Below are 25192 nucleotides of genomic sequence, written 5' to 3' on the forward strand. Positions count from 1 at the left end.
AATGACCTGATGGTGTACAATAGTCCGAAATATGTAGTTTGATAAAATTACAATTTATAAATTGATTCAATTTATACTGCAATGTTTTGCCGTCCCCCAGTAGGATACGATCCCACCTAGCAAATATGATCAAATGCTGGTCGAATGTCGATGTCCCTCAGAATAAAAGGAGCCATTTTTTCCCATGTGATCATCATTTTCGATGTCCGGGTTATTCTCATAATACATATATTCTTACTATAATTGGACTCATATTTGGAAGTATTTTGTAAAGTAGGATTTGCACTTCTGATGTTCCTCAAATATTTTTTGAATTGAACAAGATAAGCTGCAATTTTGAGTAATTTAGTAGTTCCTACCAAATGGACAGCTGGCATCGCTGATAGCACATTGAGCAGAAAATTCATATAGACACATGTACAAACACACGTACGCACGCACACATACTAACAAGCAAGCAAGCAAACGAACAAACAAACAAACAATTTGAGATTGGTTCCCGAGCTGACCACAGACGGCTACACAAACCAATCCGTCCAGCATTTGGTTGGGAGGGAAGTGGGGATAAATTTTCAATTTTAGGAAAGCGGAAAAGCGGGAAAGTGTTTCGAGATGAAGGAGATGATGATGCTGGGGCAAACCGCTATGCTTTTGAAATTCTTGAAATCCCACTGCAAATACTTGAGTGTCAGATTTAATAGTTATCGAGCATTGGTGTGCTCCCAGCATCTTAACGGCAGGCGGAAATAATCTTTCTCTCTTTCGCCGCATGGATTCCGAAAGCCACAAACTCCTGAAGAACAAACACACACCGAAAGCGAGGAATCTCTTCTCCAGTTGCAGAGTTCAGTTGCTGCTGTGAATATAAAAATCATGATCTAAAAGCTGGCACACCAGCACAGCAGTCAAGTCGTTATGTTTATGGAATTTGCCCGCTCGCTAACAAAGTGCGGCACATATAACCAGTCAGCAGCCCAACAGCTAAGCAGCACCATCCCACCCCTTGCTGCTGGCCCTCCCCCCTCAACTTCCGGTCCGTTCCCAGTTTCGGTTTCCTTCTTCTTCGCTCGAGTGAAAATAACTCGAGTGTGTTGATTTATCATAAGAATATTATACTCGTCCTCCAGTCACACTTTGCGCTGAACTGGTGTCACAGCTTTAGCTTAAGCCCCTTGGGGAATAGAGCATAAAAGAGCCTGGCCCCTGTCCTTGGTGCAGATTTTACTCTGCATTCCTAGCCAACCCCCAGAGAGCCATTAAAAAGTACAACCGTTTCCGCTAGCAGTGACAACGACGACAGTGAGAAGGTTTGAAAAAAAAAAAATGGAATTAAAAACTTTACTTCTAACGAAAAGAAAGCACCGGTTTAAGCTGCACTTTTAAGTAGTTTGATAGGAAATTTTTATTAGAGTTCAGGGGAAAAACACACACTTTTTTTAAAAAAGAATGTGAACAAAGCTTCACCGTGCGAATAAGAAAGGAAAAATCCGGTCGGTACAAAAACATTTACGCACAGCACAGCACAGCACAAGTGGGAGAATGGAATCGGGAGGCGGCCAGGCGATAGGACTACGACTACAGGCAAGCGAGCACCGAGCACCAAGCAAAAGCTGGCAAGCGACATCGTTGAGGGAAACGGTCGTAAAGAAAGCATAAAATAAAAATTGAAACAAATAATCAAAGGGAGAATTGGATGCCGTATATCCTCTTGCCGGCAGTCAGTCCTTGAATATGGGCGACGGAAAAAGCTCGACGGCCCAGCCAGCAGCGGCAAGCGACGGGAAAAATCCGGTAAGTGAAGAAGGCAAACCAGGGGGCGCACCACGAAGAAAGTTTAGTTTGTGTGTTAAGTTGTTTTTCGTCGCCATGAAAGTAGGTTGCGCCACAGTTATCTGAGTGAATGAGTGAGCGAATGAGCGAGAAAGAGCACTAGTGCCCCTCTGATCAAATTATCAATTTATATTACGACCAGTCACGCATATACACATTTTCGGTTTGGAATATTTGTTTTTATACCTACGTCAAATTCCGTGAAACGGATCCTATTTCACGGAAAATACCTTGGCCCCCGGTTGATTTGTGAATATTATTGACTTCCACCCTTGTTTCACGGCTTCTTGGCACTTCTAATTTGTTTATTTGTGTTTCTTCGATTGCTCAAACATTCGAACATACATATGCAGTAGGAGGGAAAAATAATCTGTGTTTAAGTAGGATGACATGGGCCATAAATCGCCGAGACTTGAACAGATAAGTCTGAGGGAAACTGTCTGGCTGTCGGAGCTGGCACAACGGTCAGAACACAGCTCAGTGATTTTGGCAAAATAAAAGAAGTGAAATTAAAAAAAAAATAGTTCGATCATTCGATGATTTGGGAATCAACAATATTCCAAAATTTTCTCGAAACACAATCTCAAGTTAAAACAAAAGCAATCAACAAAATGAAATCAACTGACGCGTGAATTGTCAACGTCGTCTTAGGGTGCCATCATCTTGAATGAAAAAAATGCATTGTGACTGAGCGTTGATAAACTGGAGCAAAATCAGTTCAAATAATATTCATCAAATCTTAAATGTTTGCTGTGGTCTTTTGTAATGTAACTACATAACTATATTTACTGGCCCAATTTAGTTTGCTGACTTAAAAATCTTAAACAAGACAAACAGCATTTTTCTTGCAGCGAACGGCTGAATTTGGGAAATGCGGCTCCCGCCAGCAGAGTCTAAGATGGCAGCCCCTTCGCAGGATAGAGACTTTAGGCTTACAACCTAATCCTTCTGATATATGAACCGTTAGGGGAAACTGACACAAGAAATAACCGAACTGGAACTTTGGCAACCACTTTTAGCATGAAAACACGGACTAGAATTGGGTCTAGGAATGTTTTGACTCTTGCCACTCGGGCGACTTCAACGCAAAGATCGGCTCCGAAAATCAGGACTTTAAGCGCATCATGCTAGCCGGCTATACCTTGGAATTGTATGCCTCAATGATGCAGCAAATGCATGCTGATGGATCTTTTCAAGGGAACTTACATTGCACTTGGGGACCCTACCTAGATATGTGTGTGCTCGTAGTGCTACCGGTAAACAACTGTAACTTCAAGCAGGTGTGTCAAGTAGCATAGCAAAGTCGAAATAGTAACGCGGGGTAATACCACAGTAGATCAGCTAAATGGTCGCAGTATACTCTCTCCCCAACAGGAAAAAAAAACATGATGATCGGTGGAAAAGGTAAGTAGGCGATGACTTTTGCTTATCGCATGCGCTTTTCTTTCCGTCCGCGAGAATTTTACAAAATGTTTGATTTCACTAAGTAAAACATACGGGAAATAACTAGAAGTGGCCTTAAGTGAGAACTGTAAGGAAGTGCAGAAGTTTCCTCCGAAATTTCCGAAAATTTAGAAAGATTCGAATGAAAAGAGTTGCAAACCGGTGGCTGCAGTTTTCTTTTGTGATGGTCTGGGGATGCTAGGAGAAGCGCTTGTTGTGAGAAGTGTGTGAAAGTATAGAAGTAGTTTTGTCCTTCGAAGATGACATTTCTAAATTAATTGTGGAAGGCCTCGGTCGAATAGAGAGAAAAGACAACAAGACATGCAAAGCAGACTCGACGACCTCACCGAAAGCTCTAAGGCAGCAGGTCCCAAAGTCAATATCGGAAAAACCAAGTCGATGGGAAGCAACACAGAAAATTCTCCTAATTTGAGAAAGTGGTGTGCTTCCAGTATTTTGGCAGCCAGATTACGCCTGATAGTGGTACCTAGGAAGACATCGAAACCCTGATAAGAAAAGTCCTATTTGAGTTTGCGAGTCTTCGAAACATCTAGCGGTCTACGAACGAGAATCCGAATCTTCAAATCCGTATTGTTGGACGGGTTCGATACTTGGTGCACATATGCGGTGACGATGCGAAAACTGCAAATTTTTGTAGATCGCTGCCACCCGCGCTCGGTGGCCTTGCAATTGGATCTCAAACGTGGAACTACATCGCCGATAGAGGAAGAGGTTAGCTTTTAAGTCTTCTACGCCAGAGGGCATGCAAACGAATCCCGGTCACAGCGTACATAGTACACTTTTTGTAGGTTGGTGGTTTTAGCATTTGTAAGATATTAGCCATCATATCATCGAAAGATGTACGCTTTGAGTTAAGTGGAAGGAATCTCTTCGAGGAAACATCAAGTTTCATTGGTATCCTGTATGTTTTTCTGTTAAGTTTCTTCAAAAGGCGCTAGAAATCGAGATTCGGGAACGTAAATGGAGATTGTTTGGGCACAAGCTGCGAAGAGATGAGAACGAAATTTGTGAAGAGGGGCTTGACTGTAATTCAGATAGGAATTTGCGCAGTTGACGAAACCCTTGGCTGGCAGCAAGTGAAGTCGCTAGGACCGGATCGCCAGCAGAGGAAATCTTTTATCTCGGACCAATGCGTCGGACAATTAGCGGCGGACCCTTATGTAGGTGGCGGGCACGAGACATGGATACAGGAGGACTTGCGTACACTCGGGGTATTCGAGCGACGAGTGTTAAGAACTATCTTTGGTGGCGTACAGAAGAACAGAGTGCGGAGGCGAAGGATGAACCACGAGCTCGCGCGACTCTACGGCGAACTCAGTATCCAGAAGGTGGTGAAAGCTGGCCGGATACGCTGGGCGGGACATGTTGCGCGAATGCCGGACGACTGTCCTGCAAAACAGGTGTTCGCTACGAATCCGGTAGGAACAAGACGAGCGGGGGCGCAACGAGCGAGGTGGTTAGACCAAGTGGAGCGTGATCTGGCGAACGTGGGGTGCCCGAGAAATTGGAGAACGGTTGCCATGGACCGAGTGAATTATAGGAATTATGTTCGTCAAGGTATGTCGTGAGACGGTATACTATGTAAATAAAAAAAAATAAATACCTTATGTAGGTGGGTAGTTAACCTTTAGTGGTTAACTTAAGACATACATAGTTTAAAACAAAGCATATAAAAACAAAAATGTTTAAGGATCGATTCAGGAATTTTTGTTTCTATCTTCTATGAATTACTAGCAGCTTTAAAGCACGACTTCCTTTAAGATGCTAAGCGTCAAATCAGAAATTGTTTTACAAGGTAATCATCCCGTAAAAGTCTACAACACAAGCAGGTTTCAACACGGACCAAAGTTTTGCAAATTCTTTCTTCTTACTTTGATCTCCTCACCGACACATTCCCTTAATTTTATGAAAGAACCAATCATCATAAGCCACTCAGAAAGTTATTTTCATCTTCAAATGAAAACCCGGGAGGTTTTTCGGCTTGCATGTGGATTTTTTTTTGCCGAAACGACGCATCAGATCCATTAAGAAGCATGAAGCTTAAAACACTCACTCGTTTTAGCTTGCCACCCTTCGCAAAGTCGAGGCCCACATTCGTCGTCTAGATTTCACGAGGGATTAACATGATTGAGAAAAATAAGGCTGTGCTTTGCGTGTCAATGTTTTCGGCACGCCCTTGCTTTGCCGACGACGAATTTGACAAATTAAATTTTCATTATTCGTTCGTGGCTCTCAAAAAGCACGCGCACGTATTGGGAGTGAAATCGTATCAACGACTTTTCGCGCGATGTAGCTTTATAATTGTGTGTGATGATGATGATGCATGTGAGTTTCAATTTCCCAAGCGTACCTACTCGTACTCTATTCGATTATCACACACTTCATGGTAGGAATACCTACTTACACAAATACATACGCGATGCGTGTAACCATAATTAAGCTGGGGTTCATATTTCATACCCGCTCGCGAACATCGCGTTATCAAATGAGTCATCCCTAAATGGTTTCCTTTTTAATGTAATGGAATTTATTATCTCTCGATATGATCAGAGGTGAAATAAACAAAATTGGGAATTTAAGAGTTCCAAGAATATCCTTCCGACGATGAATCGGTCGATCGGAATCCATTTATGGTTTGGTGGTTGGTTTGTTTGTCAAGTTAAATTAATTCCGGCTTCGGTAATTTCGCACAAAATATTACACCGAGTAGGTGCCTATCATTTGACACACACACAGGGTGGTGATTATTTTTGCTTTGGGATACTGGGACATGTCACATTTTACGCCCTGCAGTCTATTTATACATAGGTATGTTGTAGGGACTAGGTATGCGGCATTGCAGTGCCTTGGATTATCCCAACGGACGTGGACGTATGGCTTCAGCAAATTACACAGATGTTCGGGGGCTTTCAGTGGCGCGGAAGGATTCATCGCACATGTCGTGTGGCCAGCCTCGTAGGAATAAATGTAAATATTGTGTGCCTTGACCGCAATTTGTGTCACCAGTATTATTAACCAAGTAATGATGCGCTTTCCGTTACGCTAGACTTGGCAGCAGTCAAAGTCTGAATAAGGTACCTATAGTCTTCGTCAACGAATTTAAGACAAAGATTGGTTCATTGTAAAGTTTCCATGCTGGGTAGTTAGAAATCGACACAGTGAATTCACTGTAAGTCATCATGAAACAAAGAATCCAATTCGAGCTCAAATTCTATCTCAATTTAAGCAAGTACTGGAGCAAGTCTTTAAAAAACTGATCCCCAACCCCAACAATTTCATACCAAGCAAGCGAAAAGAAACACAAGAAAACAACAAGCGAAACGTCATTACAGCTTAGATACAATATATTGGGGAGGGCAACCAGAAGAAAAAAAAAATCTCGTTTCGCTTTCTCCCTGATTCACCCGACTGACTGTCTGACTGACTAAGACTGGTTTGTTGCTGCTGCTGGTTATTGAGCTCCCGTTGCTGGTGAAATGAGCAAGTGTGAAACTGAAAGGGATTTCGTTTTTCCACCCGACTACCCCCAGCCGATCCTAAGCACTAACTACTAAAATCGTCCTTCGCCGGAACGCTGGAACCAGAAAGCTATGGGAGGACGATTTTCATCATGAGTGGAATTCCAGCGCACAAAAGCTATGAGAAAAAGTCTGCATCTATAACGTAAGTCTGTGTGACTGTAGCTATAGATATCTCGTAGTGAAGTGGACCCGGCCACAGGAAATGGACGGAACGAAACGGAAAAGAAGGACGGAACAACAGCAACATTGTCGACGGCTCAAGCGGTTTACTGCCAATGTCAATAGGCAGAGACTGAGAAGTCATATTTAAGGAAAGGATCGACAAACTATGATTGAATTTCCGGATGAAGAATTAAAACGCGCTCAAAACGTGGCCCTGTAATCGACTAAACGATTTATTTTAGTTGCTTTCATAGTGAGCAATCCTTCGGCCATCGAGTGTCTCAGTTAAGGATACTGTACTGGAAGTTCATATCCTATCTGGTTTCCAATTTGGCCGTGTCCCGTAAAGAAAAGCGAAGCGCAAAATGTCCGTGTCCCGAAAAGCGAAACGTGAAAATGAACAAAATTGCGCACAGCTTATTATGAGCGCCAATGAAACAAGAAACTCGAGTAGGAGGATAAGACAAGCATTTGGTTTCGGATCACTTTCCCTATGGTTCTTTATATTATCTATCAGAATAAATCTTGTAATCTTTTCTTCTTCCATCCAGATTTCTTTTCCGAAAGCTTTCACTTCGCCGTCCAGAGAAAGCCATCGACACTAAGTGAGTGCCCGTTCACGCTCGACTTCTTTTTCTTTTCCATTTTCTTCGTTAACTTATTTGGTGTTTCTGTTTTTCCGTCGCTTTTCTTCTATCTACTGATTATTTATTTTATCTTATGCTATTTCAGTGTCGATCTTTTGAACGTTCTATTATCCTTACCGGGGAGAATCTGGACGGGAAAGCAGTGTTCTATTCTCTTCATGAAAGTGGTGCCCAGTTAAGAAGAGCTGGTTCGTTAATTGCAACAAAAAAAACTGTCTCAAAACCTAACGGTTCGTGTAACTTGAATTCAGAAAAGCCATTGTGAAGCGGGTTGCAAACTTTTTCTTCAAACTTTATTATTCAATCTAAAAGTGGAAGGAACAAATTTTTGTAATCACTAATCTAGTTTTCTTGATTGAAGAAAGACATTTTAAAAAAATTGTACAAAGATTCGAAATTCTGATTTTTAATTTTCTGATTCTGAATTCTGATTCTAAATTCTGTTTCTGAATTCTGATTCTGAATTCTGATTCTGAATTTTGGTTCTGAGTTCTGATTCTAAAATCTGATTCTGAATTCTGATTCTGAATTCTGATTCTGAATTCTGATTTTGAATTCTGATTCTGAATTTTTTTTTTGTTTCGATTATAGTCGTTTTACCATCATTATGGCATTCGTGACTTTATCAACGTTACAGTTGGCGGATCGTTATTGAAAAACTTATCCGGTACAACTGTGTTCGAAGTTTACTCTTGGGCTCGAACCCCAAGTAACAATTTTAGCTTTATTATGGTCAGCAAAATATCGTTTGGACTATCGCATTAATCTTCATAAAAAGCTAAAGCGCATTCTATAACATCACCTGGACTCTAATAAAGCCAAAATCAGGCTATTTGGCCCTACCCTAGAAACGTCATCAAGACATATAATTGTTGGTCATCAATGTTGGTCACCAAAGCTTTTAAAAAGCTATTATAAAACATGTTAGAAATTTTTGTTTTTTTCGGTTCTGTCAGTTCTCGGAGTTTTTTTTTTATTTTTTCCAGCAACCATAATGGTTGATGAATGATGATTGCATTATTCAGATATAATCTGGTAAAATTGATAGCTAAAAAAAACCAATGTTTTAACCATATATTGAGCTTCTTTTCTACTGCCAGTCAAGATTTTAGGTAAAATGTATATGAAATAGTATCTTAAAATAAATGCGCCTCGTCAAATCTGATGGTCAATCATGATGGAATTGATGGAAAAAGGCCTGAAAAATTTTTTTCCAATGCTTGCATTGTGAATCCATCAACATGGCGTCATTTTGTGCCCTTCGATTTTGCAACCAACATGGCGTGAGTCAATTCATAGTTTTATTATGGTTTAATGATGACCCCAAAAAAAGCTACGATTTGACGTTTCTCTCGCAAGCCAACCAATTACACGCTAAGGTTGAGTTCTTCATTTCTGAGTTGTTAATCATTAGTACAGTAAATGAGGACAGACTTTTTGAATGAAAAGGGATTGGTTTTGAATGACCCGTGGAATAAATCATGAGTTGAAGTCAAATTTCGTTGTCTGACGCCATCTTGAAATCCAAGATGGCGGCTTCCGCTGAACTTTAAAATGGTGTAAATGACTTCAAATCGCATGAAACCCCAACAAAATGGGTATCGGGTGAAAGGGCTAAACGAGTAGAAGTTGAATTTCGCTATCAGACGCCATCTTGAAATCCAAGATGGCGGCATCCGCTCAACTTTTAATGCTTAATGCTGACAAAAAGTCGCATTAAACCACCACTATACGGGTATTGGGTGAAAGGGCTAAACCTAAAGTCGATTTTTTTCTTTCCGACGCCATCTTGAAATCCAAGATGGCAGCTTCCACTGAATTTAAAATACTGTTAATCAATGAAAATCGCTTGAACACAACTTTTTTCACGTAATACTACATTAAAACTACTATTTTAAGACAATTTAGATAATTTTAAATCACTTTTATTATTTTTTCATTATGTTTCTATTTAGCACTTTTCTTGTTTTGTTTTTTTTTGCCATTTATGTAATTCTATTATTCCTATCATGCTATTATGTTTAAATTGTATTGGTCTTATTCTTGCGAAAACTATAAGGTTATGTTGTTTCTGTTAACCGTCTGATTTAGGCACATGTGCCAAATTCGATGTTGCCAAAATCGAATGTTGCCAAAAACGAACGGGGTCTGTATTGTGGGATTTTCAGTCACTTACAGATTTTCAGAGAAACGCGAAAACAGATATTTGACTTCTATCATTTAACCTTAGCACCCAATACAATATATTTGGGAGTTTCATGCTATTTTCATTCATTTACAGTATTTTTAAGTTCAGCTGAAGCCACCATCTTGGATTTCAAGATAGCGTCAGAATGCAAAAATAAACTTTTTATAGCTTATCCCAATTGACAAACACCCATATTTTGGAGGTTTCATGCGATATTCAATGATTTAGAGCATTTTTAAAGTTTACAGAAAGCTGCCATCTTGGATTTCAAGATGGCGTAAGATAGCAATATTCGACTTCTACTCGTTAAGCCCTTCCACCCACTACCACCTGGGTTTCATGTAATTTTAAGTCATTTACTACATTTTAAAGTTTAGCGGAAGCCGCCATCTTGGATTTCAAGATGGCGTCAGATAGCGAAATTCAACTTCTACCAGTTGATTTCTTTCAACTTATACCCCTATAATATAGGTTTAATGCGATTTTCAGTCATTTACAGTATTTTCAAGTTGAGTGGTAGCCGCCATCTTGGATTTAAGATGGCGACGGGCAACGAAATTTGACTTCTACTCTTATTCTACTCTCTTATTACTTTCACCTAATAACCATATTGTGAAGGTTTCACGATATTTTCAGTAATTTACAGCTTTGAAAATAAAAGCGGAAGCCGCCATCTTGAATTAATGATGGCGTAAAGCAACAATTTTTTTCCTACTATTTGGGCCCTTTCACTCAATACTCATATTGTAAAGATACCACTTTCGGCGATTTCAAGTTTTCAAAGATGTATTTTTTTAATTTTAACTCAAAACCAACACGCATAACTTACCAAAAATGTGTAAAAATTGGAGTTCCAATTCAAATATGTGCTATCTAATCTGAGCGTGTCCTGTTTTGACATCTTGATCGAGAACTGTCACTAAGTTTTATGGCGATTTAAAAATCATGCACTGAGTGCTATTATAGAACATGCAAAAGAAAGCTTGGAGCAAACTTCTAAGTTTGTGTTTTATTATAGTTTAAAAAGAGCATTCACAACTCTTTCAAAATGACTAAAACAGCATGTTTAATAAAAGTTTTATTAGCGTTTTCAAAACCATCTGAAAACATATGGTCGGAAAAAAATTATAAGCATTCTGCATGACCATAATAAAACCGCCATAAAACGAGCTGCACAAAAAAATGCCATAATTAAACCATGATAAAACTTCCTAATGCTAGTTGGCATAATCTGTGTTACTTGGGACTCTCGGACATCTGCTCAGGAGACAACAGACTTGCCAACTGAGCTATATCAAAAGCCCATTTTGAATTCTGATTCTGATTTCTGATTCTGAATTCTGATTCTGAATTCTGATTCTGAATTCTGATTCTGAATTCTGATTCTGAATTCTGATTCTGAATTCTGATTCTGAATTCTGATTCTGAATTCTGATTCTGAATTCTGATTCTGAATTCTGATTCTGAATTATGATTCTTAATTCTGAATTCTGAATTCTGATTCTGAATTCTGATTCTGAATTCTGATTCTGAATTCTGATTCTGAATTCTGATTCTGAATTCTGAATTCTGATTCTGAATTCTGATTCTGAATTCTGATTCTGAATTCTGATTCTGAATTCTGATTCTGAATTCTGATTCTGAATTCTGAATTCTGATTCTGAATTCTGATTCTGAATTCTGATTCTGAATTCTGATTCTGAATTCTGATTCTGAATTCTGATTCTGAATTCTGATTCTGAATTCTGATTCTGAATTCTGATTCTGAATTCTGATTCTGAATTCTGATTCTGAATTCTGATTCTGAATTCTGATTCTGAATTCTGATTCTGAATTCTGATTCTGAATTCTGATTCTGAATTCTGATTCTGAATTCTGATTCTGAATTCTGATTCTGAATTCTGATTCTGAATTCTGATTCTGAATTCTGATTCTGAATTCTGATTCTGAATTCTGATTCTGAATTCTGATTCTGAATTCTGATTCTGAATTCTGAATCTGAATTCTGATTCTGAATTCTGATTCTGAATTCTGATTCTGAATTCTGATTCTGAATTCTGATTCTGAATTCTGATTCTGAATTCTGATTCTGAATTCTGATTCTGAATTCTGATTCTGAATTCTGATTCTGAATTCTGATTCTGAATTCTGATTCTGAATTCTGATTCTGAATTCTGATTCTGAATTCTGATTCTGAATTCTGATTCTGAATTCTGATTCTGAATTCTGATTCTGAATTCTGATTCTGAATTCTGATTCTGAATTCTGATTCTGAATTCTGATTCTGAATTCTGATTCTGAATTCTGATTCTGAATTCTGATTCTGAATTCTGATTCTGAATTCTGATTCTGAATTCTGATTCTGAATTCTGATTCTGAATTCTGATTCTGAATTCTGATTCTGAATTCTGATTCAGAATTCTGATACTGAATTCTGATTCTGAATTCTGATTCTGAATTCTGATTCTGATTCTGAATTTTGATTCTGAATTCTGATTTTGGTTTTACATTCTGATTCGAAATTCTTAATTCCAAATTTTAATTACTACCTAAATTACTTCCGTTTCGGAAATCGAAATCCCATAATCTTTCGGAATGGCCGCACTGGCCTAAGCTTCACACTTGTGATAACGGATTCATTCGTAATGATGTCGTTGTCATGTTTCTTCCGGCTGGCTTATAGGATTGGTCAACATTTTGCTATCTTTGAGTGGACATCACATTGAAAAGGCTGTGGCTGGTCGGCTAGTCAGATAGATAAATAGATACGAGACCTTCGGATGAGCTTGGGGCGGACTTATTCTGTGTTTCGTTTAAATAGATTCGAACGGATAAATTCTTACGACTTCATTTCCAGATCAATCCCATCAATTGAAGCAAACTTGTCGTTTCCTTTTCTTCTGCTTTCTTATGTGCTCTCAACGATAACAGATGGAAAATATACATTGAGCCAGCGAAAAGTTATGATTTATTGACCAAGGAGGAACTTACCGATTTCTTCACAAACGACACAAAGCCATAGCCTTTGGATTTGAGCGTTTGAGGATCTCGCACGACCCGGCAGTCACTGGAACGAAAAGAATAAAAATAAAAAACTATTAGGACAAGGTATTTGAATATTGAGTAAGTTTACACACTTGAAACCATCTCAGAAAATCAACAAAATTGTGTTTGATCAAAAATAATTTCAAAACAAGCCAGCCGAAAACAAAAACACGCGTTAATTAAATATTTCAGATGCACTCGAGCAAGGCCTACTCCGAATTCTTCGGAAATTGAAAATAAATGAACCTAGATTCCAATGCCAACTTCGATTGCTTTCGTACAATGCTTAAGATGTTTTGAGCTCATCGGCTCCAACTGACGCAATTTAATTTATTTAAGTTACCACAGCCGGGATTGCCTGGTTCTAGAATTCAGTCGACCCAACTAACGAATTGTGCTAGAAAGCACCGGATGATGATGAGTTCATGCTGCTGCTAATAAAAGCCAACTTTTTTCATCCACTTTAAATTTATTTCCCTTAAAGATTTTATTGGCTGGAGTGCTTTTACCGCACACTTTATTTCGCCATCTTAAGGACGGAATGGAATGTGTTAAAGCATTCGTTAAGCGAGTCCTCCTCCTATAAAAACACTTTCCCATTTACGTTGCCGCCTCTCGTCTTTCTTTCTGTTTGTTGTCAATTCGTTACGAGCAAGATTTTTCTCGCCGTGTTTTATAAACAGCACTCTTCCCTTTCCTCCATCGGCTAATGATAATTCAATAAACAGAAATGGAAAACTATTAGCTAAAGCACTCGTTAAATTATAAAATGCATCCATTTATCATGTTGCATGTTCCACATTTTTCCTCCCGACAAAATCAAGAAGCGGAACAGCATTCTAGGGACGTCGAAAGACCAAGGCGCCGGCAACCATTTATAAGCGGAATGTAATTCAATTGTTTTAGAGCAGTAAAAACCACTGGATGCTGGCAAGAATTCTTATAGTTGGCTGTTCGTTGCCCGTTGACTCATATAGTGTAAAATCGCATCGCTGACAAAGTGCCTGCACAAGTACCTACAACGACCATTGTACAAAACATAGGTGCAAGCAGAGAATGGCGCCTCCATTCTTAGGGGAGGGCACGAAAAAGCTACTTTCTAGCGAACATTGTTCTTTGCATTTTAGTGGACAATCTTGGAAATGTTTGAGTACACTGAATGCAAAGGAAAAATATGTTGGGATAGATGTAACGAAAGAACATCTAAAATTTCAAAACCAATCAGCGACTTCGTACGGCAGCCGACAGCAACAACAACAAAAAAGTGATATTGATACAGGAACGCCAACGCTTTAAGATTGAACCGAATTGTTTTGTTTACACATCGTCCAATAAAAATCAAACAGTAAACTCAGGGCAAGTATGTTTCTGGGCAAACTGGAAAGATAAATAATAGAACAAAAACATCTTCATCGAAACGATTTAGCAGAACGCCGCGCTACCAACTGAGCTGAAGTGTGCAAGAAGAGGAAATGGCAAAAAGTAAACATGCGGATGCGGAAGGCCCCCCCTCCTTCGTTTCTTGAAAAAAAAACACATGGAGCCCATTCCTAGAGAAAATGCTTCCTTCATCGCATCCATCTGCTTCTGCTAGTGCAGTTTGTGTGCCGCCACCGCCGCCATGAACAAGAGAAATTGTGCTTTGGCGAGAAGATGTTAGCGAAGAGTTTCCGCTTTTCCCACCTTCCATTAACGATTTGATTCTGGAAGAAAAAGGCAAACTTGCTTTGATAAATTGTATCTTGATCTTCTTGAGTCCCACGCTAGTGTAGACTGTAGGTATAGCAACAGGCGCCGCGACGCTGAGAAAAGCTCTCTTGGGCGGAACAACAGAACGTGTTGATATGAAGGGTTATCCTGAAATTACTCTGGATGACATTATCCGGTTGGAAATTGCTTGATATGGTGTTGCCTTGAGTCGCCTTGATCTAGGCACAATCAGGACAAGGTGTAACAAATTGCCAACCTGTCATGGTTGGATTTACCCGCTTCTTGTCCTCCGTCTTCACCTTCTGCCTGCTACTGATTAGGAGTAATGCATCTCAGTGGGATCTTGCACGTCATATATGAGTTGATTGTTCCACTATTGTTGTATTTATATGCATGATAAGCTTAATTTTATCGTTGTGGTATAGGCTTAAAGATCGTGTTGATTGATTAAACAGTCTATATAAAGCGAACGGAAATAAAACCTAGAAAACGTATAATTTTACTGAACGCGAAAGTCATGTGGATAACAGGACAAAGCAGACGACTTTGCTAATGCTTGTATTGATAGTATTAGAATTGGTAGTGTTTTTGGAAACACTAAAATCGGAAAGGAATGCCAATCGTTTCTTTTTGATTCAGGTCATATTTAAATATTTTAACTCCATAACGTATGCAAATAAAAAAACAAAATGACGATCGAAAACTTTCTTTGGACATGCTTTTGAGTAGTTCTTTGATTTTTTTTTATAAATTCATCTTCAATTTTCGTTCGCAACAAAACGTTTTTTTTTTTTTTTTTTTTTTAAATATGTCTTTATTAGTCTTTTAATCATTACATTTAAGTTACATTATTAAAGTTAAATTAAAGTGTTCAGATCAATTATGATCAGTTCAACTCTTTGATACAGTTAATTTTAAACATTGTTTATTTGATTTAAATTTGCTTAAGCAATAAATAATTTGATTTATAGGAGAATATCCTGTTGAGCAAAAAAAAAAATGTATAAACTTAATCCTAAATCCTAAAAACTAACTTAATTGTAAAGAGAACGAATCTCTGCGATGAAAGACTGCATCGATTTGCCTCTGAAGTTGGAGATGATGTTGTTGGCCATCTCTCCGATCGATTCTATGCCTGCAATCTGATGAAGATCTTCGGTGCTGTGCCAAGGTGGAAGCCGCAAAATCATTTTCAGAACCTTGTTCTGAATCCTCTGGATGGCTTTCTTCCTCGTCGCGCAGCAGCTAGACCAAATCGGAACTGCGTACATTATCGCTGGTCGGAATACCTGTTTGTAGATTAACATCTTATTTCGCAGACACAACCTGGATTTCCTGTTGATGAGAGAATAAAGAGATTTAGTATATTTATTACACTTAGATTGAATATCTTCAATGTGATTTTTAAAAGTAAGATTCCGATCAAGTGTAAGTCCTAGGTACTTCACGTGATCAGACCATTCTAATGAAACCCCATTAAAAGTTATGGAATGATTTTCATTAGGTTTTAAAAATTGAGCTCTTGGCTTATGGGGAAATAAAATAAGTTGAGTTTTGGAAGCGTTAGGAGAAATTTTCCACATTTTCAAGTAATTCAAAAAGGAATTTAAATTTTGTTGCAATCTACTGCGTACCACCCGTAAATTTCGACCTTTGGCTGAAAGCAAAGTATCGTCAGCAAATAATCTTCTACCTTTTCCTTCTGGTACATCAGGAAGATCAGAAGTAAAAATATTGTATAAAATAGGCCCAAGTATACTACCCTGAGGGACACCAGCTCTAATGGGTGTCCTTTCAGAGCATGAATTTTGATAGCTTACTTGTAAGGTTCGGCTAGTCAAATAATTTTGAATAATTTTGGTGAGATATACAGGAAAATCAAATCGAGCTAATTTAGCTACTAAACCTTTGTGCCAAACACTGTCAAAAGCTTTTTCAATATCAAGAAGAGCAACACCAGTTGAATAACCTTCAGATTTGCTAGCGTTAATCATATTAGTTACACTCAAAAGTTGATGTGTAGTAGAATGTCCATGACGAAAACCAAATTGTTCATCAGGGAAAATAGAATTCTGATTAATGTGATTCATCATTCTATTCAAAATAACTCTCTCAAATAGTTTACTTAAAGAAGGGAGCAAACTAATTGGTCGATAACTTGAAGGCTCTGAAGCACTTTTCCCAGGTTTTAAAATTGGAGTTACTTTGGCATTTTTCCATTTATTTGGAAAATAAGCCAAGTGAAAACATTTATTGAAGATTTTAACTAAAAAATTTAAAGTGCTTTCAGGCAACTTTTTAATAAGAATATAGAAAATCCCATCTTCCCCTGGGGCTTTCATATTTTTAAATTTTTTGCAAATCAATTTAAGTTCATCAATATTTGTTTCATAAGAACTTTCAAATACATTTTGTTTAGAAAGAATATCATCAAATTCAAGGGAAATTTGAGCATCAATTGGACTTACAACGTTTAAATTAAAATCATGAGCAGACTCAAATTGTTGGGCTAATTTTTGAGCTTTTTCTGCATTCGTTAAAAGAAGTTTATCTCCGTCTTTCAAAGTAGGAATTGGCTTCTGGGGCTTTTTCAGAATTTTAGTTAATTTCCAAAAAGGCTTTGAGTAGGGTTTTATGTCCTCTACTGCTTTGGCAAAATTTTCATTACGAATGAAATTTAAACGACGTTTGATCTCTTTTTGAAGGTCGCAATAAATAAATTTCAAATAAGGATCCCTAGTACGTTGATATTGGCGTCGACGAATGTTTTTCAGTCGTATCAAAAACTGAAGATCATCATCAATTAAAGGTTGATTAAATTTATGTTTAACTTTAGGTATTGAAGCGGCTTTAGCATTGACTATTGAAGTTGTCAAATTTTCTACAGCCAAATCAATATCTTCTATTGAATTCAGTGGAACGTTTACATCTAAATTACGTTCAATAAAATTCATATATCGCTCCCAGTTAGCCTTTTGAAAGTTAAAAGTTGATTTTAAAGGGTTTTCAATGGGACTTTGGGATAAAGAAAAAGTTACTGGAAGGTGGTCTGAATCGAGGTCCGCATGAGTAACTAATTGACTACAATGCTCGCCTAAATCCGTTAGAACCAAATCAATTGTGGAAGGATTTCTAATCGAAGAAAAACAAGTATGCCCATTAGGATATTCAACAGTATAATAACCTGCAGAGCAATCATTAAACAAAATATTCCCATTAGAATTTGATGAAATATTATTCCAAGATCGGTGTTTTGCATTAAAGTCACCAATAATAAAAAAATTAGATTTATTTCTGGTGAGTTTTTGTAAATCTCCCTTCAAAAAATTTTTCTGTTCACCGCTGCATTGAAAAGGCAAGTATGCGGCAACAATTATAATTTTCCCCATAGAAGTTTCTAATTCAATTCCAATTGTTTCTAAGACTTTTGTATTGAAAGAAGGAAGAAGTCTAAATTTGAGACGACTATTGATGACAATAGCTACACCCCCACCTTGTCGATCAAGTCGATCATTTCGTAAAATTTTAAAGAAAGCATTGCTTTTCAAGTTATTGTCTGGCTTTAAAAAAGTTTCAGTGATGGCAGCAATATGTATGTTTTGAGATTTCAAAAATAAAAAGAATTCATCTTGGTTAGCCAGCAAAGATCTAGCGTTCCAATTCATAATATTTAAACATCTATTTGGATCCATGAGGGAATCGTAAAGTCATAATAATTTTGTTAGCATAATTAAAAGAAGTTTGGAAAGCTTCAAACATTGAATTTGCTTTCAACATAAGTTGCATCATTTCCATTAAATTTTGATGCAAAAATTTTAATTTTTCCTCAGTAATCTCACCCAAATCAACAAAATTGTTAGGATCAGAAAATGAAGGAGAAGAACAAGTATTTGAATTTCGGGGATTTTCCCAAGCCTTCGCATGAACGTTGAGACTTGGTTTTTTCCCATTTTTATTAGTTAAACCTGAAGAGGGAAACCCATTTTCAACCACCTCTGAGAACGATAAACAACGAGTCTGTGGCGCAGAATCAGCCCAGGTAACATTAAAATCACTTCGGGTATTACCCAGCCGTGATTCCAATGTAGACCGAGGCTGAATGCGAACAGGCAGGTTGTTTGCCGGCCCGACGTGTGAAGACGAAAAAGAGGAAGGAGGAGAAGAAACTTTTCTGGAAACTTTGGGATTTTTCCTAGAAGCAACAATTTTTGCCCTAACGGGACAGTCTAGAGAATTCGAGGAATGATTACCTGCGCAATTCGCACACTTAAAAAATTCTGTTTTTGGCTTATCACCACCAAAAAGGCATTTAGATTTTTCATGATCGAATGAGCCGCAAAACATGCATCTGGCATTCATTCTACAATTTTTAGTGCCATGACAAAAAGCTTGACAACGACGACATTGCGTAATGTTTTGTAAAAAATTGGTAGAAGATTTACGAAAAGGTTCGAATTTGACTCGACAATGAAACATAAGACGAGCCTTTTCAAGAATTTGCAAATTATTAACCTGATCCTTTTTAAAATGGATCAAATAAAGTTCAGGAGCAAAACCAACACTACTGGTATTATTCGTGTTGGTTCTTTTCCTCATTTGAATTACTTGAATTGGAGAAAAACCTAACAAAGAATTTAATTCAGTTGTGATCTCATCCGGTGTTTGATCGCCAGTGAGACCACGAAGTACAACTTTAAATGGACGATCACTTCTAGTGTCGTACGTAAAAAATTGGTGTTTTTTATTATTCAAATAATTTAAAACCTTTTGAAAATCATTAAAAGATTCCGCCAATATACGAGCAGTTCCCCTTCGACCGATCTGAAAAGAAATCTTCACATCCTTGACGGAAGTGACGATTTCTTTTCGAAAGGCATTGAAGTCAGGAATCGTGACCGTTATTGGTGGAATCTTTTCGTTTTTAAGAGTATAAGAAGAAGAAGGTTTCTTAGTACTCTTATCAGAATTAAATATGAATATTTCCTCATCACCGATGTTATGAAGGACATCGAATGAGTTGGAAATTTCAACTTTTTTGGGCGATGGACCTGAATTAGGCTCGGCAATTCGTTTCCTACCGGCCCTTGAGCCAGCCGATGACTTCCCCATGCTGGAAAGAAAAGAGAAAATTTGAATAAAAGAAAATGAAAATAATTTTAGCACTGAAAAGTGCTGATTGAAATACAGGTAAGGAAAAAATAAATAATGTAAAATGTTCCTGCGGTACACAGCAACGATACGATGCTCCGGCGTACGTGTTGACGGCTCAACGGTACAGATGGAAGTGCAACAAAACGTTTAAAATGTCCAGTTAACCGTAACTTTTTCAGTGTTTTTCCGGTCGCACCGACCTTCCTGCCCAGCGCCAGCAGTAATTGTTATGTCTTAGAGATTGCTTTTATTGGACTGATTATTCTAAAGACTACCAATAGAAACGCATAATTTTCCACTCCAAGTGCTTTTCGTAATTGTTATGGATTGCCTAGATCTAATGTAACATTGCATAGTTTGCTTGGATGCAGAATCTATCCCCCGCTAGCACATCCAGTACCCTTCTAACTTGGCTGAAAGCTCTTCCGGAACATTGGCTTCACCGTCATCCAACTGGACAGATTCATCGTCTGTTGAAAGAGATGAATTGAATTGGGGTTCTGCAATATTTTCCAAGTCCTACACTGCTTCCTGGCTGCCGAAAATTTTCTTCAAGGTTAAAACTGTTTCTTGAAAGACGATGTCCTTGGGAAGTGCAGGAAGAATATAGTTGAGGCTGTGGGAGAGAGTGTCCAACTTGCGGAGCGGCAAACGGACGAAAGAGATTCCGGGATTTGTTCCGGATTCTGTTGCTGAGTCTGCTGCTAGATCGTCAGTCGTTCGAGCAATTGCCAGCTGGATGTCGGCTTGACTTTTGCTGGTGCTGATCGCTTGGCGTTGACTTGAATCGGTTCAACCGTGGATTTCTTCTTCAATATCGACGGACTAACGGATTAGATTCGTTCGAATCCTAGTAGCCAAAAATTTTATGTCTAAAATTTAGCTTTTATTGGACTGATTATTCTAAAGACTAACATAGAATTGCGTAATTTTTCACTCCATGTGCTTTTCTTAATTGACATGGATTGCCTAGATCTTATTTTACATTTCGTAGATTGCTTAGATCTAGCGGTAAAGTATCCATTTTTCCCTCGGTCTTCCTCTTCAGCATCCTTTGGAGCTTCTTGTCGCCAGGGTTATTGGTCCGGACCGTAATCGGCCTTCTTTCAATGCTTTGATTGTTATCCTAGAGTGTCAAGACGTTTTAGATGCCAAAGCTGAAGTATCCGGAATCCACCGATTGCCGTAGAAAACAGTACCGATTCTTTGAAAACAGTAGCGGAGTAGCTTCACTGTTTTTGCCAGAAAGAGTTTGGCTGATAGAGGTGCCAAATTTCTTCAGAACACTCCTGGGTAATTATGATTGATTCTGTATGAGAAATTTTGACAGTGAGTAAAAAGGTAAACCCATGAAAAATCGGCAAATTTTGTCCTTGTATAAGAGCGTGCTCAGCACTGCGCTTCGGGTGTACTGAAATTGTTATAAACCGCAAAGAATAGTTATTTTTACTAATTTTTCTTGCTAAATGATTAAAAACGGTATTGGAATGCACGTGGCATACGCTATAGCTAAAAAAGCTTAAAAACTAATAAAACAAGAAAATAACCCATTTTACTAAAAATCATCCTTTTTGAAGTCTCAGAAAACAAAGTTTCATACAGTTTTTCGTTCTGAAAAAAAAATCAATCAATGTGTAGCCTTAAATGTAACAAAGAACTTGTCTAAAAAATTTTGTTCGAGAAATCAAATGTTCTACATCCATATGGATATGGTTTGGCTTTGCAACTGCGGAACTCATGGAGTTTGTTTACGAACAAACCACAGCAAATAATCTTATGTTTGTAAACAAACTTATTGAGCGTATCACTCATGAAAAAATTACTGACTATCGCCATTTTTTTACAATATGTTTTATCAACAAATTGTAGAGGAAAATTTTGATCACTGTTTGTCACAAAACTGTATCTTAATCATAACAGACAACCCTAAAACGTCTCACTAAACAGTCGAAACCAAATCAAAAAGTGCACAAAGCAATGCCATACGGTCTCCTTTAAGGCTTTTGGGTCAAAAGTTGAGCAAGTGCAAATCTAATTACCAACGAAAATATTCGAGGAAGCCAGAAGGTCGTGCTAGGTTGAAGAGGAAATCGGTAAGTTTCCAGAGAAGGGGATTTAAAAAAAAAAAGTCCAAATCAAAACCAAAGAGTTACCGCCGCAGGTTTCTCCAGGGTTGTTGGAATTTATTGTCCCTGAAGGGAATTTCTTAATAGCCGAGAGCACTCACACATACACTCCTCACACCCCCAAATGCCCACATACATACCTTCACGAAAACACAAGTCACAAGATGAAGCGAGTGAAGGAAAAAAAAACTTTTTTTTCGGTTCAGTACAGGCTACGACTTCGTCGCGTTGCGGCAATGGCTAAACGATAAAAGAAATATGTTAAATACGTTGATTTAGAGCAAACTTTTGCTCTTTCCAGACTTTTGCCGTTTTTTTTTTTTTAACTTGACTCTTTCGCACTCAATTGCCTTCCAGAGTGAGAGAAAGCAGGGAGAAAAGTGGATTCGGGAAGATCACACAAGTTCAAGCCACCACCAAACGAGGGCTACCGCCACCAGTTTATTTTTCCACTGAGTGAGGTCAAAAGCGGCACGACGAGGAAATGGAATTATGAAAAGTGGTTTAATTTTCCTTTCCGAGCTTTTTTTTTTGTTGCTTTCCTTATGCCTTTCTCCGCTATGCAGTAGATCGTTTACTGGGACCAAATCGTTCTCTACGGGCCCCAGGAACAGGTGGATAAATAAATTTACATATTAAAAGGATTTCCTCGATATTTTTTGTGGTTTCCACTTTCCGTTTGCAACCATCTTATGGGGAGTTTTTTTTTGTTGCCGTTGCCATTCTTGATTCAGCTAAAGGGATTGGCCTTCCATGGAGAATTTTGACTCCACCGTAGTAAGTGCCATATGCGACACACTTGGACCACTTTTGTCCGGAGCAGTCGTAAGTTGATTTTGTTGGTGACATAGAAGTTTCCTCCCAGAACTTTGCTTGCAATTGAATGGTATTTGCTCACCCAAGGATCCGGGATCAAGACGCCTTGCTTGATCTGAGATTTTAGATGCTTTCGGTGAAATGGGTTGCTTTCGAAAAAAGGGTTCAAAATCAGAATTCTGAATCGAAATCGGAATTTAATACCAGTATTTAGAGATAATCTCGGATCGAACTCGAGATAATTTTTTATGTTGATTCGATGAAAGGGTGACCGAAGCCTACTTGGTTCTTAGAAATGATCACTCAATCAGGTTGCTTGTTTTTTCGTGAAGCTAGAATCAATATATCTGTGACAGATTTGCAATAAAGTTTGTAGTAAAGGAAGAAAAAGTTGCAGGAATACGTTGTCTCAGCGCGTTATCTAGTTGAATCGATTTTTGCTTAAGCAAGACATACAATTAAGTTGCTTCAGTATATGTGCACTGCAAGTGTATTATTTTCAGAGGCGTGACTGTGTTAAAAAAAAAACTTGATCCATATAGTTTAAAGTTGTTTTATTCAGTGAATGAATGCGGCCGTAGTTTTCTATTGAATGGAATCAAACGGCATAAAGCTATTTAGAACGTGGCAAGTCCCATCTTCGTATAACTTAACATTGGCTATGCCTGGTCTATGCATGAAAGTTTCGTCAGCTCGGAAATTTCAGCAAGAAACATTCCAGAATGTGTCGACATTCGCCATGCTGCAATTCGAGAGAATGTTGGAAGAAAAATGAGCCCTAGTTTCACGAAAGCCAAACTGGTGCCAACAACGCTTTGGACTATTCGGAACAGTACACACTCTCACACTCTAAGTAGAATCCATTTCGCCTAGCTAGACATTCCGAAAGCAAAACCGGGTAAGAGGAATCATAATGAATTATAAACATAATTGAGATGAAAGTTGAATACTCTCATCTCTTCTCCAAGCCAGTCAGCCAGCCAGCATCATCAGCGGCAGTCGAACGAAAGTTGGAAACTGCAGCTGGTGTTGTTGGTTTAGAATCTGTTTACCTACCCACTCAACTCAACTCAATACCAGTTCCCAACCGGGCTTCAAAGCTTAGTGTGATTAGTATCTTTGGAAAAAAGTCCGACAGTTTAAAGTATACCGTGACGGATTGCATTTTATGATTAATTTTTTTTTAATCATTACTTATCTCACATCTTCGTGCAAACCGATTTCGAATGGTGAGCCATCTATTTAGTTTAAAAAGTATATTCAAAACTTCAATCTTAAGTTGAAAACTGATTAGTGTTCCTTTGTATCGATTTTTCATCGGCAATTTCAGGACATAACTATAATTGTTGATGGCTTTCGAAAAGCTGATAACGACGACGCCTGCAAGCTACCCTACACAGAAAAAAAATCTGAATCCTTAAAAGCACTGAAATTGGAGACCCTTAATATTACATGACATAGAACGCGATTTCATACTGTAAATTTCCGTCACTTATGATGCTTCTTTTTATTTACATCATATGTGATGTAATTTTAAAGATTGTTTCGTAGTGCGAACACAGAAAATTACATGTCACAGAAAATTGCAAAAACTGAATCCTTAACAACTCTGAAGATTGAAGAATTGAATCTTACATGACACGGAACACGATTTTCTATTGTAAATTAGATATGATTGAATCCTTGACAGCACTGAAAATGAAAAAAACAAACACGAAAGCAAGTCGTAAGTTTTTTTGACCTGTCGGGTGTTTGCGCTGCCGTGTTGTTTGATTGTGCGTTCATTGTCGAATGGTAAGTTTTTAGAATAAGTGGTTAGATAAAGCTAAATATGCTTCAAACAATTTGTTTTAATTCTAACAGATTCGCAAAGTACGTTCCGGGAAAGGCTCCGCCAGATGGAAATGGTGACGATCGTAGCCATGGTTGGCAAAAGTGGCAGATCAAAAAAAGTGGCAAAAGTGGTTTAAAATAAATGTAATCTAGTGTGTACAAAAAGATTGTTTTTTTAGTGAGAGATCTTCTTTGAATCATATTAATAAAAAGTAAACAAAAAAATCCAATTGGAAGTGTAAACATTACATCACTTTTAAATTACACGTCGGCAAATTTTACAGGCGTGTAATATCCAACTTGCACTGAAAATTCCGTCATATATGATGCTTCTTTTTATTTACATCATATGTGATGTAATTTCACAGATTTTTTTGGTAGTGTGTAGAGCAGTGCGCTTGTGGAAAGCTAATTTGTGTAATTTGACGATTATTTAACAAAACAAGCGATTCTTCATACCCATCCTCGCAATAATAAACTTATAAAGTTCGATAATGAAATCGACACGCGGTCCGTAGTCTAGAAGAGAAATTTTCCATTCCAAGTCGATGGGTGGGTATCAAGTTGCTGAACAAGAACAACAGTGTACCCACAACGCCGCCCATTGAAGACGACCATGGCCATTTGGTAACATTAAGACGGGGAGGACATGAAGAAATTTACCCAACTTCCCCAGATATACGAGCAGCGGACTCGCGA

At 38.1% G+C, this 25192-nt stretch overlaps 1 protein-coding gene across 2 annotated transcripts in view; it reads right to left on the reverse strand.

Annotated features, from left to right (window-relative positions):
• The window catches only part of LOC129758108 (cytotoxic granule associated RNA binding protein TIA1), a 211341-nt gene that overhangs the window by 33916 nt on the left and 152233 nt on the right, over positions 1 to 25192 (reverse strand). For both annotated transcript variants that reach the window (XM_055755560.1, XM_055755561.1), the window contains one exon: positions 12804 to 12879. In XM_055755560.1, coding sequence (XP_055611535.1) covers positions 12804 to 12879 — 76 coding nt within the window. The remainder of the gene's footprint in view (positions 1 to 12803; positions 12880 to 25192) is intronic.

The sequence above is a fragment of the Uranotaenia lowii genome, chromosome 3, assembly GCF_029784155.1.
Source record: "Uranotaenia lowii strain MFRU-FL chromosome 3, ASM2978415v1, whole genome shotgun sequence".
In the NCBI taxonomy this organism is placed as follows: domain Eukaryota; kingdom Metazoa; phylum Arthropoda; class Insecta; order Diptera; family Culicidae; genus Uranotaenia; species Uranotaenia lowii.